This window comes from Gymnogyps californianus, chromosome 7 (genome assembly GCF_018139145.2).
Source record: "Gymnogyps californianus isolate 813 chromosome 7, ASM1813914v2, whole genome shotgun sequence".
Classification (NCBI taxonomy): domain Eukaryota; kingdom Metazoa; phylum Chordata; class Aves; order Accipitriformes; family Cathartidae; genus Gymnogyps; species Gymnogyps californianus.
The window spans coordinates 17,555,545-17,572,938 of record NC_059477.1 but is presented as its reverse complement, the minus strand read 5'-3'; the positions used below and the strand labels follow the sequence as shown (position 1 = coordinate 17,572,938).

Sequence of the window (17,394 nt, the reverse complement as noted above, 5' to 3'; positions counted from 1 at the left end):
ACAGTTTAAGAAACTATGCCCTCTAGGTAGGGATTAGTTACTGCCCCTTGGATTAGGAAACAGCTGTAAGCACACAGTCCTTTTCAACACAAAGGAAATCAGGCTGAGGGCCAGCTTCTTTCCAAAGTTTTGAAATATATTACAAACATTCAGTTATCAATGTTTTTAAAGAATTAAGATTTTTAAAAATATATTAATTACATATTATATTTTATATAATATATAATACATTCTTATTTTACTGTTATTTATCATACTAAAACATCTGGAAGCTAAGATAACTAATGCCTTGAGCCAGGCTGATGTTCAGATGAGCAGTTTGAGAATAAGATCATTCTGATTTCGATGGAACTTGCAGGTTTAAGGCAACGTATTTGAAAAAGAAGTACAGTTAAATTTAATGAAACATTTGAACTAAATGCTATGATAGCCCAGGCTAAAATAGTATATGGTTCAGAAAATTAGGTGTATCGATGTCATTAGACTTATACTTCCAGACATTAACAACAACAAAAGAAGCAGGGAAATAAAGGAAGTTTATGCATTAAGAGAACTCCAATTAAACATACTTTTAACCTCAATGTCAGAGTTACTGGTACGTACTTTTTTTTTTTTTTAATTGTAAATTATGAGAATTCAGATTGATTCAGCATCTCAGGCCCACAAAAAGTCCTGCTTCAAAAGACAGGAAATCTACTTGAGGATGATCCCCTTTTACAGGCAGTAGCAAGTCTGTAAACTAATCATGGTGCAATTGCCAAACCAATCAGTTGCAATGCCCTACAGTAACAAAGGAAACCAATGAATCTAAGAAATCATCAACTTGATCGGAACATAATTATCAGCTTTAGACCATCCCACTCTATACCAGTTTCCTGGACTACATTCTCACTGAATGTCAAATCAAAATAAATACTTCTGTTATCTTCAAGACTCGATGCATAAATAGCACAAGAGAGACACTGACACCCTCACCCCTCCAACTAGGACTGTTTCGAGCAAGTGTGACACCATCCTGTAAAAATGAAAATGTGTCAAAGGCATACATAATGCTTTCAAGAAGGCTGTGCCTACAATAACTTTTCTCTTTTCAAGTAAAAAAAAAAAAAAAATCCTGTGACCCATTACTTTTGTCTGGGATAACTCCATTGAGGGGCAGATATTCTTATAGAAAAGGCTCTAATTTAATTTAGTAGAGTTCCAAGCATTTTTGTATACAAGTTTAGTTCTCATCACAACTAAAAAAAGGAACAAAAGCCTAAAAGCCAATCTGCTTTAGGCACATTTTCAAAAAGCAAGAACAATGTATGGTTCGTTCTTTTTTTGGTTGGTCATCCCCGCCCCTCCCTCCCCCCCTTGAGGGAGACTGGACAACAAGGTAAGACATTTCCCTTTCTGCTCTCAGCTTGAATGATGCTAAGAACCTTTTAAAATTAAGTATTCTGTAGGCAGGAGCATCTTTCAAAAAAAAAAGAAAAATCTATATCCCTCATATATGTTTTCCTAAAGAAGGATCAGTTCTCTAGCTAAGTAGTTGTCACTCCTGTCTAGATTTGTATTACTGTGCGGATCCTCAACTCCTTTTCTTTCAACTAAAAATAACAGAAACTGAAATGTACTCCTCCAAGAACAAAGGCAACAAAAATCTGTTAAGGGAAAGCATAAAGTAAAAAGCCTGTTTCTGACATTTTAGTTGGGCTTGTTTGCTTGCTTTTCTCAGTTCAGAAGCCAGAACAACTAGTAATACCATACTCCTCTAACTACAGTTTTAATTTATTTAAATTTTCTTCTTTGGTAATGCATGGGATTAATGCAGCTTTAACTCAGATACTAACAGTACTTTTTAAAAAAGAGAAATAGTGTGCTCTGCCAAGACTGAACATATGCCCAAAGAAGCAACTGTAAGGCTTGTTTAGAACAGCTTCTCACAGGCTGTAGTACAGGCTACAACAAAGCTTTTCAACTTTTGATCTGCAGGCTTCAGTTGGGTCTAAATAACATCAAGAAAAGCAAGCTGCCTCCTATTAAATTTACTGAGAAAAGGAAGAATTTCAACTATTTGAATTTCTTTTTCCTTAAAAAAATAATCAGAAACCAACACATGAGAATTAAATTCCGAGTATTTGACATACTTAAATACTACCGCCTAATGCAGAAAAGCAGAACTAAGATACCAAAGTGAGTCAAATCAACAAAAAAAAAAAGCAATAAACCCCTTTGTTAAAGCTTAAGAATCCACTTGGAAGAGTATGAGGGAACAAGAAAGTCCCAATGCACAGGAGATGCATACAATTGTCTTCATATCTGAGTTACAGTAACAACATTCACAGATCTGAAATAAAGGAAGCAGAGGCATGCTAGTTTAGCAAGAGTCCACTTGAAACCTACTCCTCAAGTGGGGATGGATATCAACACAAGAGATAAAGAAGTAAAATTTAAAAGGTTTTCATACCTAGACAAAAATTCAGAAAAGAGGTCAGAAACAAAGGAGGGGGGGGGGGGGGATAATTAAAAAAAATCAGAAGCAGGAAGACAGCAATACCATTGAACCTGCTGAAGTCGTAAGAAACAGAGTAACAGGGAAAACAAAATTAATTTGAACAGGCTTTTAGTAATAGATTTAGGAAAAATCATCATAATAGAACTGAGAAAAGTTACAAGATTTTTTTTTTTTTTTAAGAAAGACAGTGATAGAACAAGAGAGGATCTACAAAACATCATGCACAGGGGGATCTTGAAAATCTGTAATATGGAAGACAGCGTGAAAAAGGATCAGGAAGAAAATCTGTGACAGAAAAGTTTTGAAATGGCTTCCGGACATTTATATTAAACAGACCATGTAAAACCACAGAGGAGTAACATTTTTGCTCATTTAAGGTAACTATGCCATGCCAAAAAAGGATACAGACAGAAGAAACCTGAAAGGTTAAAAAAGGACAAAAGATAGAGAAACAAGGAAGCACATTGCTTACATCTATCAAAGATCAATAAAATACAGAAGAAAATTATGCATTTTAGAAGATTTAATTTTTAATGGCTAAAGAAGGGCCCTTTGACACAGAAAACAACATTGAACATGCTGGAGTCATCTAAAAAAAAAAGGTCGAGAAACAGATCACGTGTAATCAGGAAGACAGTTTAGAGACAAAGTCCAGGTACAAGCAGCAGGTATTTCCAGAATCCTGGAGCAAAAATAAATGAATGAGAAAGAGTCAAGGAAAAAAGAAAAACTGGAAAACTGGAAGTGAAAACTGAGCTTGTGAACCTGGAAAAGAAAACTGTGAAAAGAAAAAGTGTTTTCTAGAGAAAGAAAAATAGGACACTGTAGTAAGCAAAGTTTTCACCTAAAAAAAAGGGATGTGGGAAAAAATAAAGGATGAGGAGACAGAAATAAGTATTTTGAGGGAGGAGAATATACAGCTGGAGACTAAAAATTAACTGCATGCAAATCAGATGGGAAATGGAAGATGGATGTTTCTGTTTAACAGCATCATTCACTTCTGAAAAAAGCAGCATTTCAGTTCATGGCAAAATGAAAAATGTGTTCATCTCAAGTCAGAACACAACAATTTTAGGCTAGTAAATAAAAAAAAAAAGACTACCGACATTCCCCTCAGCACCCAATACTAAATTGCAATGCCAAAAAGCAGTATTATGTTGTTCTATTCTGTAGATTATCCATCTGAACCTTAATCCTCTTTCCGCAAGTCAAGAGCTGTGCAACAGATCCATTACTGGTATTAAGCATACAAATACTTGTGTTGCACAGCAGTTAACATGACACGATAATCTGATAATTCAACCACTGATAAAAACTGCGAAATATATTCCTGAACTCAGCCCTGCTAAATCACACCAAAAATCTCTGTACATAAAGATTTCCAGAACAATTAACCTGCAAGAAAGTCGTTAAGACTATATTAGTCTCAAAACTGTTGTTCATGTCTGTCTTTAGGTTTTGAATATTCTTACCAGTTTTTAGATTGGATTTAATTGACAATTCATTATTTAAAACCTGTGGAAAACAGTCCTAATGACAGAATTAAAGATGGTTTTATTAAGTAAAGCCTTCCAGAAGGAAAACACGAAGTTACTGTAAAATTAGACTTAATTTGAACAAAAATTTTGTAATGAGAATTTTAAGTTTCACCTGATTTTTAAGGAATAGAAACTGCATTAAACAATACTTCAGTAAAACACTCTAGTACCTGCTTCTCATGATAACCGCCACTCACAGCAGGAGTTGGCATAGAGAATAAGCTCTTACCTACAGGGTCTTCACTGTAAGAAACAACCAACCATGACATTATCACCTCTCCTACACTCGATCTAAATAGCAATTTTCTTACAAGCATAAACTAACTTTGGAGATTCACCCAAGAGTTAGCAAACATTTCAGGAATTTCTCAAGATTGGTTAAAGCTTTGAATCATAAGATGCAAAGAAATTATAGATAAAGACATAACATCCTGCAATATAGGTTGCTGAAGCTTTCAGTAAAACAGACAAAAAAAAGTGCTTTATGGCTAAAAAAAAAAATCGTGTGGTTTGCTTTGATAATGAAGGCAGTGGGAATCAATTCAATAAAGGGTTCAATCAGAAGATATTAACTTGAAAGAATAAAAGATGATTTTCCTTGTTTAGAAACTGGCAGTTAATTCAACCAGAAATTTCCTGCTGAATGCACTCAGTTTTTTATCCACATGGACAGACTCAAGCCCCATAAATCCTTGAATAATTTTATTGTCTGTATCTAGTTGTTCTTTCTACTCTCACACTGATCAGGACACCTCGGGTTTTTTTCTTTTTGCCCCCATAAACACTCCTTAGGAGCTGTAAGTCTATACAATGAGCAGGTCAAAGCTCTCACATCTTTGATTAAGGAGAGGTGAAAAGTAATGATGATTACTCCGGAAACAAAGAAATCAGCACAAAGAAGATGCCTCATGTGATAAGAAGATGCAGTTTTACAGCAGTTTTGAACCTTGAATTGTAATAATTCCTACAACTAGTACTGAATCATAGGTTGATACTGATTTATTTTTATCACTTCAGATAGATATACACTTGCACACACACACAAAATGCCAAAAATAACACTACTGCATTTATTTTAAAAGCATTTCATTTATAGCAATTACAGCTGAATCATAACTACATTACCTCAGATTCCTCTCTTTTTAATAGGGTGGTGTGCTAACCAAAATAAATTATCTAAGCACCACAAACTGTAATATTCAAATACATAAATTCTTATTCATCTAAATGTAGTCATTTTCAAAGAACACTATAAATTTTAATATTAAAAACTGTGATGCTTAGTGAATTTTACACATTTTCCAAAGCACAAAGTGACAGGAAAGAATCTGTTGGAATGACATGTTAAGGGAACAAAGTAATATTGTCTAGAGACTTGACTAGACAGCTAGTGGGATATCATATTTTGTTTCCTCCAATCATTTGTTCTCTAAAGAGACATGAAGGTCAGTGGAAACATTTCAGAGATTATGGGGCTGCTGGTCACAAAGCTACTGTACTCTAAATTAGTTAGCATTGTATTTAATTGATTCCCAACAGTTCCATATATATTCAAATTTACACACACTTTCTTAAGTCTCAAAACTAGACCTGGGAGTTGCTCTGAGAGCTTTCCTACAAAATTAGGAGTAACAATTTTTGTGTTTGCAGTGCAGCAGGAAAAAAGAAAAACATGTTTGCACATTTATTTTTGCATACAGTAACATTCATGTATTTTTAATTTGTGATTGATAGGGGAATATAAAGTTTCTCAAAGCTGAGACAGAAATAAAGCCCTTCATAGGATTATGTAATACAAAGACTCATATTCAGTAAATTAGCACCCCATAAAGTATATGAAAAGTAACACCTTAAATTCATCTCTGTATGTCTGGTTATTTTTACTTGCAGCAAGCAAAGGATTCACAGAAAGCAAAAGAAAATAACCTGGCAGCAAATATTAAGTCAAATCTCAAAAACACCAAATAAAGCGGTGAAAGAAAATCTACTTTTTTTAATGCGCCTAAGACTCTGACCAATGGGTTAGGTTTTTTTCTTCCTCCATTAAATTTATTTTTTCTGAGTAGATCTTGCCCACAGAATAGTTAGTAGTTGACAGAGACTGCGATGGTATTAAATACCAACAGTTAAGTAGTTCTCTGAGCGGTTATCTAACAAGCAGTGTTACACAAGTTATACCTCCGTTGTATGATTAGCACGTATATTCTAGATTGTTCTCTCTATTCTTTATAGCTGAATTGATTTGCTGGAAAACAGGATTTTTTCCCCTTTAGAATTCTTCAGGTTATGCTTCACTGAGAAGCATAATCCTATGAATGCTTAGTATTGCATTTCATGCACAGAATTAAAGAATTACGTAAGAAAATACACAACAATCATCTGAATTCTTAGTTTACTTCCATGTAAATTGCTTAGTAACAATATAGTACAAGAACTGAAAAAATAATAGGCAAACCAATTTCTGATTACTAGATTAAACCAAGTTTTCAGAGAACACCTAACTGTAGCCCAGATCTCCACCTACTAGTTACTATTATACTAATAAGGTTACTTCTGCACACATTGTTTCAAATAAAACAGAATAGTGATAATTAAAGACACAAGAAAGTTAACAGCTCTCTCAAGTGCAACTCTCATGATGATAGCTTACAGCTGACTGAAAAGCTGTTTATATAATTAGATGGGTATTTACATTCTACTAGGATCTAGTATAAGTACTAGCTGAAGGACAGTTTTCTTTACTTGAAAACATAGCAATTATATTGATCTTACACGCAGTGTCTGAACACAAAACCGATTTTGTCTGATGATCTCAAAGATTACAACAAAGCAATCATACTTACAACTGCTTTAATTCAATACACTATTATGCAAAGAGGACTGTGAAAGCAACAAAACAATGCATTCTTCTAGCACTATGCCAAATTTCAAGGCCCACTGATAAAGTCTACAGCTCCCTGCAAATATGTTCTTCAACTCTGAGTTCTTTCAGAGACAGAGCTCTGAGAATGACTGCCATGCTACACTACTTTCGTCACAGGATAAACGTTTCAACAGCCCAACCAACAAACCTTTGAACTGCTTGACAGGAAGGAGCAATTGCATAAGACAAATGTCTTATGAAATATGTATCAGCCTGTTTGCTCTAAGAGTTCTAAGACTCATTTTGAGGAACAACAGCTGTAAGGAATCACTCTCGTTCATCTGCTTGCTATACAAACTAGGTCCCAGGACAAGAGTAAGTATTCTAGATACTACCATAGTACTATTTCTTAATAATGTTAGTAACAAAAAAGAGTAAGAAGCAAGGCTTACAGTCTGACTTTCGGGAAAGTCCATCTTCAGCAATTTGTGAGCACATTCCTCAAAGTCTAAGCTGCAATAATAGAAAAAATACTTCTCATTATCTGTGCAATATACGCTACACTAAAAGCGTTTCAGAATTACATTAATATTGATTGTTGGTGCTGAAACTTCAACTGTTTTGAAATAAAGTATCTCATTAACATTCAGAAAGCTGTTTGTTTTGTTGGGTTTTTTTGTTGTGGGTTTTTTTAATAAACATTTTGCATTTCATGAGTTTACATCTGAAAATTAATCTGAAGTCATTACATTTGCAGACAATCTGAAAACAAGATGACTCACGTCATTATTACTATTACATCATCTTACAAAACTTAGCAACACACAAACATGTGAGCTCGTTTTGCACATCCCGAAAAACACTGAAATGCAAGCACTGTACATAAGCTCCAAAAGCACTATATACCACACTCTGCACTCTCGTTCTTGCATATTGAAAGCCTTTAGCTACCAGTAAGTACCTCCCCCCCCAAGTACAAGATGAACAAACTTATGTATAGCAAGAAAGTATTGAACAGTAACTTTGAGAAATATAAGAGCCTTTCATACATCTCAGTATGTTATTAATTCATATGTCTAATGATCACTATCACAACTACATTATCTCACTCCTCACGCAGGTTCAGACCTGCACAACATTGTGGGCCATGCCTACTTTTAATGATGGAATTGAGTGGCATGCAACAGATTAATCTCTCCTTTCACCCAGGCGACACAGGAGTTATACCACATTTTGATTAGCTGTGCCATGTAATGCAAGGGGATTTCATTCTCAAGATGAATACAACTACAGTACACTTCAGGGTTGGTATCTGTATACTTATTTTCCAAACAATGCAGATGGCAACAGGCCTAAAGAGTACCACCCTGCAGAACTCCTTACTCTCAGAAGTGGAGAAGCTCTACAGCATCTCTACTTTAAGTGTGACACGCATTTTTTTTCAGAAATTCTTAAGATGCTGTATAATCTGAAGATCACTGACTTTTGTTCACTCAGAAAATTCCGATTACAGCAATTCTCATAGAAAAGTCCCAGTGCACTACTTAAACATTTTGAAACAAACAGGATTTATCTTAGAAAGAGAATTTGGGTACCCATTTGTCAAAACAGTCTGCTTTATACAATCAGGCCAGGCTCCATTAAGAACACTTCCCTGCCTTTTTTTTTTTTTTTAAATTGCAAATTAAAAAGGAATTTAAAAAGAAAGAGCATTCCAGTTCACCCATTTCAAAAGAACTACACTTATAGGTGTACAAGTTATATTATATTTACCTTGACTGAATAGCAAGATAAATTGTACGACGGAAGGAGACCAGGTTAATTTCTGTTTTGTCATGGACAGTAACTTTCTGACCTGGGAAATAAAAACATGGTTTTGTAAAGAGCAAAACATTAAGGCAGATATATGTAATCTCTTAGAACAGCTCTATTTACTAAGTCTGTAGCACACTATGTAACACTTTTTCTAGAAATATTTAGGACTGTTTAGCAGGTTTATGTATTTTTTTTTCATTATTTTTTACTTTTACAGAGAAGGAAAAAAGAAATCAGATTTGCCTTATCTGTAACTAACAGGTAAATACTTAGAGATACAGTTTTAAGAGGATAATTCTCCTTTTAAAGACCTTCCACGTGACTTAGCCACTGCAACCTCTGGGTTTAACATTTCTTGTCTACATTATTAGCAAGGTATTTTCTGCATAATTTAACTATATAATGCTTCATGTAGCCTCCCTGATTTTAACAGGAAATTCTTTGTTTCTGTTATGTGTAGGATCTACGTTACAGCATTCTGCAAAATTCTGTTTTGTCCTGGAGCAAGTGTAGAAAAAATCCGTTCCAAACCAAAACCATTCTGGGAACACCTTCGTTCATAAGGTATTCACTATTCCTTCATTCTTTTAAAGTTTAGTAATAGCATAAATGCTGAAAAGTTATGTGAATTCTCATACTTTTTATCAGCCTAGAAGCTCTGCTCTTCTGTGAAATACTCCAGCAAACTGCTGAGGAAATCCATTCCTGGTATTCTACAAGAACAGGACTTGGCTGGCTTTTCAATTACTCACACAGTCTGCACAAACATTTCAGTTACGCTTATCCATTAATTTTTTTTACTGGGAATCAAATACATTCTTTGAAAACATGTAGACACTGACTGCTTCCACTAAAGATCAAGAAAGGGGGCTAAGAAGTGAGATATAGAAGATGTAAATACAGTTGGAAGAAAACCCATTCTGATTTTGAAAGTGACTTAAAAATATGACAGAGCACTAGAAAGTGTCCAGAAATGTCGTCCTCGCTAGTTTTTAAGGAAGTGTTTTCACGTTTATTATTTTTAATATCTTATGTTTGCAAGGCTTTTCTTGCACGAAACCGATACGGTCAAGAACAATCAGGCAAAGTTGCTTTTCATTTTCTGCCTGTGCTGAATGCTTCCTTTTACACCGTCACTTTCACACTATTTGCTAGTAAACGCTTAGATCTGAGAATAATTTAAGATGAAAACATCCCTTAACATTTGAACATTCTTAGTTTTGCAAAATGCGTAACAAGTTAAGCTTTTCTTTCCCATTTAATCTACAGCTAATCAATCACTAGTAAGGTGCCAGTCATACACTTACCATCTTCATCCTCCTCTTCATCTTCTTCTTCATCTTCCTCACTACTTCCAGCCTCTTGATCTGCTTCAGATTCACTGTCACCTTCATCAAGAATTTCTGAAAAAGCAGTATCCCATATTAAAGGAATATAGACCCCAGTAGTTTCATTACCAAAAAAACTTGATCCAACACCTAAGAGTGAAAGGGTATGTCAGGTGGAGAACGTGGCAGAGCCAAAAAAATAGGTATGTCATAACCAAATGAAAATGTAACTGGAGAAACAATACTGAAGAAAATAGCAGGAATACATCAAAAAGGTCTACGATGACCTGACAGACAGTTATCTGGGACACAAATATCACCCACTGTTAAATAAAAGTTAGTAACAATAGTTGGATAAGTAAACGCCCTATAAATAAGCATGTAAATATATAAATTTTATATATAAAACGTGTATACACACACACACCCCTACCTTTCTTCAGCATTTTGTATTTCTCTTCATTTTCCATAAAGTTCGGATCCATCTTGAAAACATCTTTAGAATAAAAGAGAATCTTTATTTAAAATACAGAATGAAGACAAATGAATATTTAATCTTAAATTTGTTTTCATGGGGAATGCACTCATAGAATTATCTTCCACTTCTAACTTACTAAGAACGTCCTCTGGGTTGTAGTCATCTTCTAATGGCAACATATGAGTAAACTGATCCTCCTCTTCCACTAGATCTAATCCCTCCGGAATGATTGGATGATCCTTGAAGCCATCCTTCCGTACAGCAAACATGACTTCTATCATATACTGAACACGCATATCAATTTTAGATTCATGCAGAATGTGTCGAAGACGATCAAAGATTGCTTTCGAAAAAGACAGAAATGTAAATATGAAAAAGATTTACAAATACAAACACCAAAAAGACAAGTGTTCTGGCTAATTATACTTACCATTAATACCTCTAGGAGAAACTTCTGTTAATTTGAGTCCACTCTCTTTAATAAATCCAATTGCTACTTCAATACTATCATCAGTAGGCCTTTCAAGAAGCAAAGTGAGCATTTCCAAACATAAAACTTCATGAGCCTATGGAAAGAGTATCAGTAAAGTATTAGAAACTACAATGTTACACTATCATTACAGTGATTTACTTGACAGAGAAGTCCAGCCTTTGAGAATGCCACAACACACTTGTTTAATCATACACGCAAGGCAACAGTAGTGGGACAAAGCCAATTAAGAGAAAGTCAAAATTTCAAATACAATTTTACCACCTGTATTTGCACCAACTTTGTAGTGAATATGAGTCAGCTATTGAAATGAACAAGCAAGCAATGAAAAACATTTTGCCATTAAGAAAAAAAATAGCATGTGTTTCCAAGAAGCAAATAAAACAGCACTTACATTACAGAAACTAGCTGTAAGTGCATTGTGTCTATAATTAAATCAGGTCTTCCAGGATCAGGTATATAAGCAAATGGCACATCTCGGATTAGTTTCCTCTTTACCAAAATGCTTTACATTCCCAATGCATTCCTGAAACACTGCTTCTTGCCATTATTTAAATTGGAGTATCCTGATTTCTAACAGATAAAAAAGTGGCATAGAGCTGGATACAAATTTGATTTGGATGCAACTGAGTCTAGTTCTGCCTACACAGATGTTTACGACAGATGACAGTGTTGCAAGAAAACTCTGTTTAAGGTCTGTGGGATAGAGCCTCAGATGACGCTTGCTTTGCATCAAGATTTGTCTTAATACTAGCCCAAACATATTTACGAAGTCTGGGGAAGCTCTGGAGCGTAAGTGCAATGGTAAGTGATGATAACTATACAGGCAATTACCAGTGTCTTTTCTAAAAAGTTCGTAACAACTTAAAGCAGGCATTAAAAGGAAACCTCAACTCAGATTTTCAGTAACCTTTAGAACAGGGAGAGCATCTTCAATTAGGCTACTGCTGTCTTGAAACTAAAGAAATAGCCATATAGGGTTTGGACTGAGTAGAAACATGAAGTAACATACCACATTCTGATTCATCAAATGTGCAACAAATTTTGAAGATGTTAGACACAGTTGCTGCAAAAGAAATAAACCAGGAAATTTTAACACATCATATATGGAAGAAAAAAATTTGTAACTCAGACATACTATAGATTTGTGCATCTCACAATCAAATTAAGTCATGAAACTAACTATTTTGGGATACTGACAGTTATTCACAATTAGGACTGTACACTTTCCAAAAAAAAAACCCAAACCCCAACAACAAAAACCCAACAAAAAAAGAAAAACTATCACGGTACCAACCCAGAATAGGTTGTCAAGCTTTCATGATACTCTAATACTACTATACTTAATGCACTAATGATAGGTTCCAAACCACAGGTCTTGGCTGTCTTCCTTTGAAGTATGTAATTTGAACACACTTGATATAAGGTTAACACAGCAGAATTACAAGTTTCAGCATGTTGCTTCTTCACATTTTACATACCTTATCATTTCTGCGATATCCTTTGCGAAAATTTAGTATCAACCTCTTGAGAATCAATTCACCAATATTTGGAAACTTTGAATTGATAATTGCGACAAGAGCTGCATAAACATGAGTAAAAATTGGAGAGGCGCTCTGAGCTTGCAAAATGGATCTAGATAGCAATCCTCTGTAAAAATACATAAGTTTAAGATTTTTCTGGTAATAAGACATTTAATGTTTTTATTCAGTACGTATCACATAAAATAGTATTGTACAGTTGGAATAGTTAGAAGATACCAGATGGTCATTTTGAAACTGTTGCTTATCACGCCACAAATGGTGTTTTGCAAAATCTGTTGCCTAAATGTGTCTGAGCTGAGAAATTGTTAAACTGATACCTTAATCTTTCATTAAATATTGCTCCCATTAGAACTAGATTTGAAAATGATAAGCATGTAAGTCTTCCTCTTGTATCCTGCAATTATCCCTTTTTTAACCCCAATGCGGGCTCTTCTTAGCTTTGAAATCTGTATGATTGTGCTGTTTCTTTTCCTCAGTTGAAAAAACAAAATCCTATTTGTGACAGAAAAAACATCTGCTCTGCAACTATTTATGAAAAACACAGAATTGTGTTCCAGTATAATGATAACTTAAACAAGCAAAACAAACTTCTAAGAAATAAAAATTATATTTCCATAAAAGGTCCCTAACAATAAAGATCTACCTAGGAGTAATAAAACAGAATGTTCAGTAAAAACAGAATGGGCAAAGTAATGCTTTTCAACGCTTTTCTCAAATGAAACTGTGTATTTTCAACATAATAATTATGTTTTGGAACTGAGAACTGATTATAAAAGACTACTACTTAGAGCCTAAATGAATGTAAACACAGGCCTCATGAGATAAGTTCTTTTATTATACTAACAGTCTCTCTTACATTTATATCAAGACTAAAGTCTGAAAAGAATCTGAGACTTCCCCCCCCCTCAGTTTTGCTTTTTCTAATGCTTTAGCACATAGAATTTGACTGTTGCTGTATTACTCCATTATAAACGGGCAAGGGGAAAAAAAAAACCAAAGCCCTCCAAACGTGAATCTTCAAAGTGCACACTGGTATCCAACTCTATCTTCTCTGTGGTCTATCGAAACCTTCCAAAAAAAATCTCCTACATGGTACAATACACAAACTGCATAAGGACCTTACTCCTACTTACTTTGGAGCTGACAAATGGAATAGAACTCATTTCATACTAGTGCACAGAATCAGAATATTGCATTTTGAAACTATTAGTTACTTCTTGCTTATGAACTGAAACTGGTCTGTTTTACAGACACCTGTAAATTGCAAGTCATTCAAGTAAAATGCATAGGTAAAACCTTTAAGAAAAGGAAACGTATACTATCTGTTGCACTCTTTTATTCCTCCAAACATACAATCCCTTTCCCCCTTGGCCCCTTCCCCAAGTAGGGGACTACTCTGTGTAGGACAATGTAGCCTAAGGTTAATTTTAAAATCTGACTAGCAACCATACACTACACATTGTACACATGAACAGTACACATATTAGCAGAAAAGCAAAAGAATTGTTTTAAAATACTAAGACTTACCTTCCCCGAACAATATTTTCCTGAAGGAGCTCATGAATGATATTTTCTATATTAGAAACATTCACTTTATTGACAAGACCATTGATCGACTTCTTCAAGGCTTCCCAACTCATCCTCTGATATGCCAAGCTATTACAAAGGTATCACAAATTATTAATACATAAATTTGAGGTAGCACTGAGTGAATTTTTTTATATATATATATGAAAACGTGAATGTAAGTTGTAATCAGTAAAATAGCTAAGAAAATATTCACTGCATAAATGTGAAGACTAGTTCACAATTACACATTTAACTACTAGGAAATTACTGAACCAACATGACATACCAAAATGTAGTTCTCCGCAGATATGGTATAACCCAGTATACTCAGTTTTCTAAGATAATCCAGAAAATCCCTAGTTATGTTCTGTATCCCACTTTTCCATTTACACTTTGCAACAGAAGCAGGTACAGTCATAATCTGATTCTCTTACCTTTCTTCTGATAAAAACATACCTTCAAAAGAATGATCACAGCCCTCAAAAGGTATCCCATTTTCACCAACAAGCACTAAGACCCTTTACTGTTTTGCTTTCAGTAAAAATTCTAATAGGTTACTTTCGACTCACCTATTTTTATCAGTGATTTGCTCTTGCATCATCCTGAGCTTGGCAGGTGGAATATATGCACCACCTGTGCGAGTAAGGATTGGATCCACTTCTTCTTTCTTCTTCTTTGAAGTGGTCTCATCATGAGCAAGTGAGCTCTGGACTGTCGACCTCTCTGGACTCCTACGATCAGGCGATGAATATCTTCTCTGTTTCCTTCGATCAGATTCTCTCTCCTCCCATTTCTCATGGTGTCTGTCTCTCCCCCTTTCCATCCTTCTAAAAAAGAAAAAAACCCCACCAAACACCCAAGGGTTCATGAAAAGTTTTCACATTTTATTCTTTAAAATGAGTATTTTGTTACTGATTAAGAAAGGGCTTGATACCTTCCTTCTGAAGTTCTGTCATCATAGTATTCCCTTCTTGAATATTCCTGATCATATCTGCTGTCATCAGAGTATCTTCTCTTTCTGGGAGATGGAGACCTGTCACGCTCTATATCCCTATTCACAACCCAAGACACAAAATTCTTAGCAATAGACTTTGAAAAGCAATGCTATTAATATCTACTTGCAATACAATGTTACAATACAGAACTGTTTCACTTCTGCAACCTGAGTTTCAATATACGCATCATTCAAATAGAAGATGCTCCTTTTATAATAATTTGTTGTCAGCAAAAAATAATCAAAAAATCAAAGCAGCACTGTAAAAGGAAGCTCCTCCTAGAACTTAAAATTAAATGCTAAATGGTAATAACATCAAATACCCAAGGTAAATTCAGCACCATGCATTCCTTGGAACATATGCATTAATTTTTTTCACCTGCTTTTGCCTGTGTAGCATGAAACAGAATAGACACTATTAGGAAAAAATGATATTGTGTTTCATACAAGAGGTTTCATTCCAATTAAAACGTGAAATTAAAAGTAAACTCATAACAGTTCATCTCATGCCTCGGTAGATTGCACTTCAAATGCTATTTCTCCACCTCCTGCTGGCATCAATAATCTTGCTCTAAAGTAACAATTGTGGTATCAGCAATATGCAAATCCAAGCAAAAAGCTGGCATCCAATTTCATTTTCAAGTCCTGTGACAATTTAACAGAATGCTAAGGATTTTCTAAAGATTTAGTTTTAATAACAAATCTATTTAATTACTGCTATATTGACATGCAAGTATTCTATTAAACCTACACTTATTTTTCACTGCTCAGTTATGGTAATATATAAAAAGAAACAGAACCCCGGTTTTTTGGTTTTGGTTTTTTTTTTTTTAAACTTATCTAACTCACTATGTGAGGTACATATATAGAATTGTAGAGTATAAAAAAATCAATCATTCTACCTGTCCTCTGGAGACAAGCTTTTTTGGCGTGAACCGTAGTTTTCCTTCCTTTCGTAATTGGAACCATGCTTTAAGAGAACAGAAAGAAAAAAATCAAGCCCCAACATTATATATTAATTACTGTGAGCACATATATCTTGAGATTAAAGCATACCATGTCTTCAGTTCCCTACTCCTTTACAAGAAGTAGGGGCCGTCAAATAAAGCTAATAGCAGTCAGTTATGACAAGGAGAGCTGGTTCTAAATAACAAGTAGTTAAGCAGCTGGACTCCCTGCTACAGGATGCTGCAGATGCCAAATGCTTACATGGGTTCAAGACACTGGACAAACACTGAAGAAAAATTCACATGGGTTACTAAAAAAAATTTATCTGGCTCAGGACACTGCAAATAGGCAGAGACTGGGAGAGTATGTGGGCGAGTACTTTTATGGTTGCCCTGTTCCTAAACTTCTCAAGGCATCTGCTGTCATTTACTGCTGGAGACTAGAGTAGATGGACCTTTGGTCTGCCTTTCCTGCTTCATTCTTCCATTTTACACTTTGTTGCATCACATGCAATACTATTAACAGAGTTCTACCACTTCTTGTTTGAAGAGTGTCTTTCCTCTCTCCTAAAAAACCCCTTTATTGCATAATTTCTCCTTACCTTCCCCCTTTTTACTAACCATGATTTCTTTTCCTCATGAGCCATTCCTAGCTTCATACATTGTAAACATCTAAGTTACACTGTTCCACTTGACAGATCCTGGAAGTTAAATTTAATTCCAGATTTTTTTGAAATGTAAGTTTGCAGGATTTTTTAAGTGATACACACTTAAATAGTTCACAGCAAATTCTGTGGGCTGAACCATGACATATAGAAGTATGGAGTCATACACAAAAATCAGAGCATCTACAACACACATAGAAAGACATTCACCTCATCAAGATGTTTCAAAACTACTTTGGTACAGCTAAGAAGCAGCTTTTATAACCTCTACACTTTCATTGTAAGGATCCTCTCTTCCCTTAAAATATTATTTATGATTTTTCAGAACCACCATCTCACGTTATCAGCCAGTGATCAGCTGTGAAATAGGTAACACTTCACCTTGATGCAGAAACTCAACGCAAGGACTTGCTTATGCACCTTGACTGAGCTTTTTGCAGAAATACTCATCTCATTTGTTGAAGTGGCATTCTATCCATTAACATGCTAGTACACTAGTTTTTGCCCCACCAAAGAACCAGTTAAAACTATTGATTAGTAGAATACAATGACACCTCCTTCATAAGCAGACCCTGACGGACAGTTATACCCAATGATCTACAAAAACTTAATTAGAAAGAAAAGTATCTTTACTAAATGGCAAGTGTGGTGTTTATAATGAGC

At 34.9% G+C, this 17,394-nt stretch overlaps 1 protein-coding gene across 1 annotated transcript in view; it reads right to left on the bottom strand.

Annotated features, from left to right (window-relative positions):
* The window catches only part of CWC22 (CWC22 spliceosome associated protein homolog), a 32,797-nt gene that overhangs the window by 13,629 nt on the left and 1,774 nt on the right, over positions 1-17,394 (bottom strand). Inside the window, exons 2-13 of the mRNA XM_050900008.1 lie at positions 16,022-16,089; positions 15,060-15,176; positions 14,695-14,952; positions 14,084-14,212; positions 12,494-12,662; positions 12,025-12,078; positions 10,953-11,088; positions 10,659-10,865; positions 10,478-10,540; positions 10,024-10,119; positions 8,675-8,756; positions 7,354-7,414 (exon numbers count right to left, since the gene is read on the bottom strand). Of these exons, the coding sequence (XP_050755965.1) occupies positions 7,354-7,414; positions 8,675-8,756; positions 10,024-10,119; positions 10,478-10,540; positions 10,659-10,865; positions 10,953-11,088; positions 12,025-12,078; positions 12,494-12,662; positions 14,084-14,212; positions 14,695-14,952; positions 15,060-15,176; positions 16,022-16,089 (1,440 nt within the window). The remainder of the gene's footprint in view (positions 1-7,353; positions 7,415-8,674; positions 8,757-10,023; positions 10,120-10,477; positions 10,541-10,658; positions 10,866-10,952; positions 11,089-12,024; positions 12,079-12,493; positions 12,663-14,083; positions 14,213-14,694; positions 14,953-15,059; positions 15,177-16,021; positions 16,090-17,394) is intronic.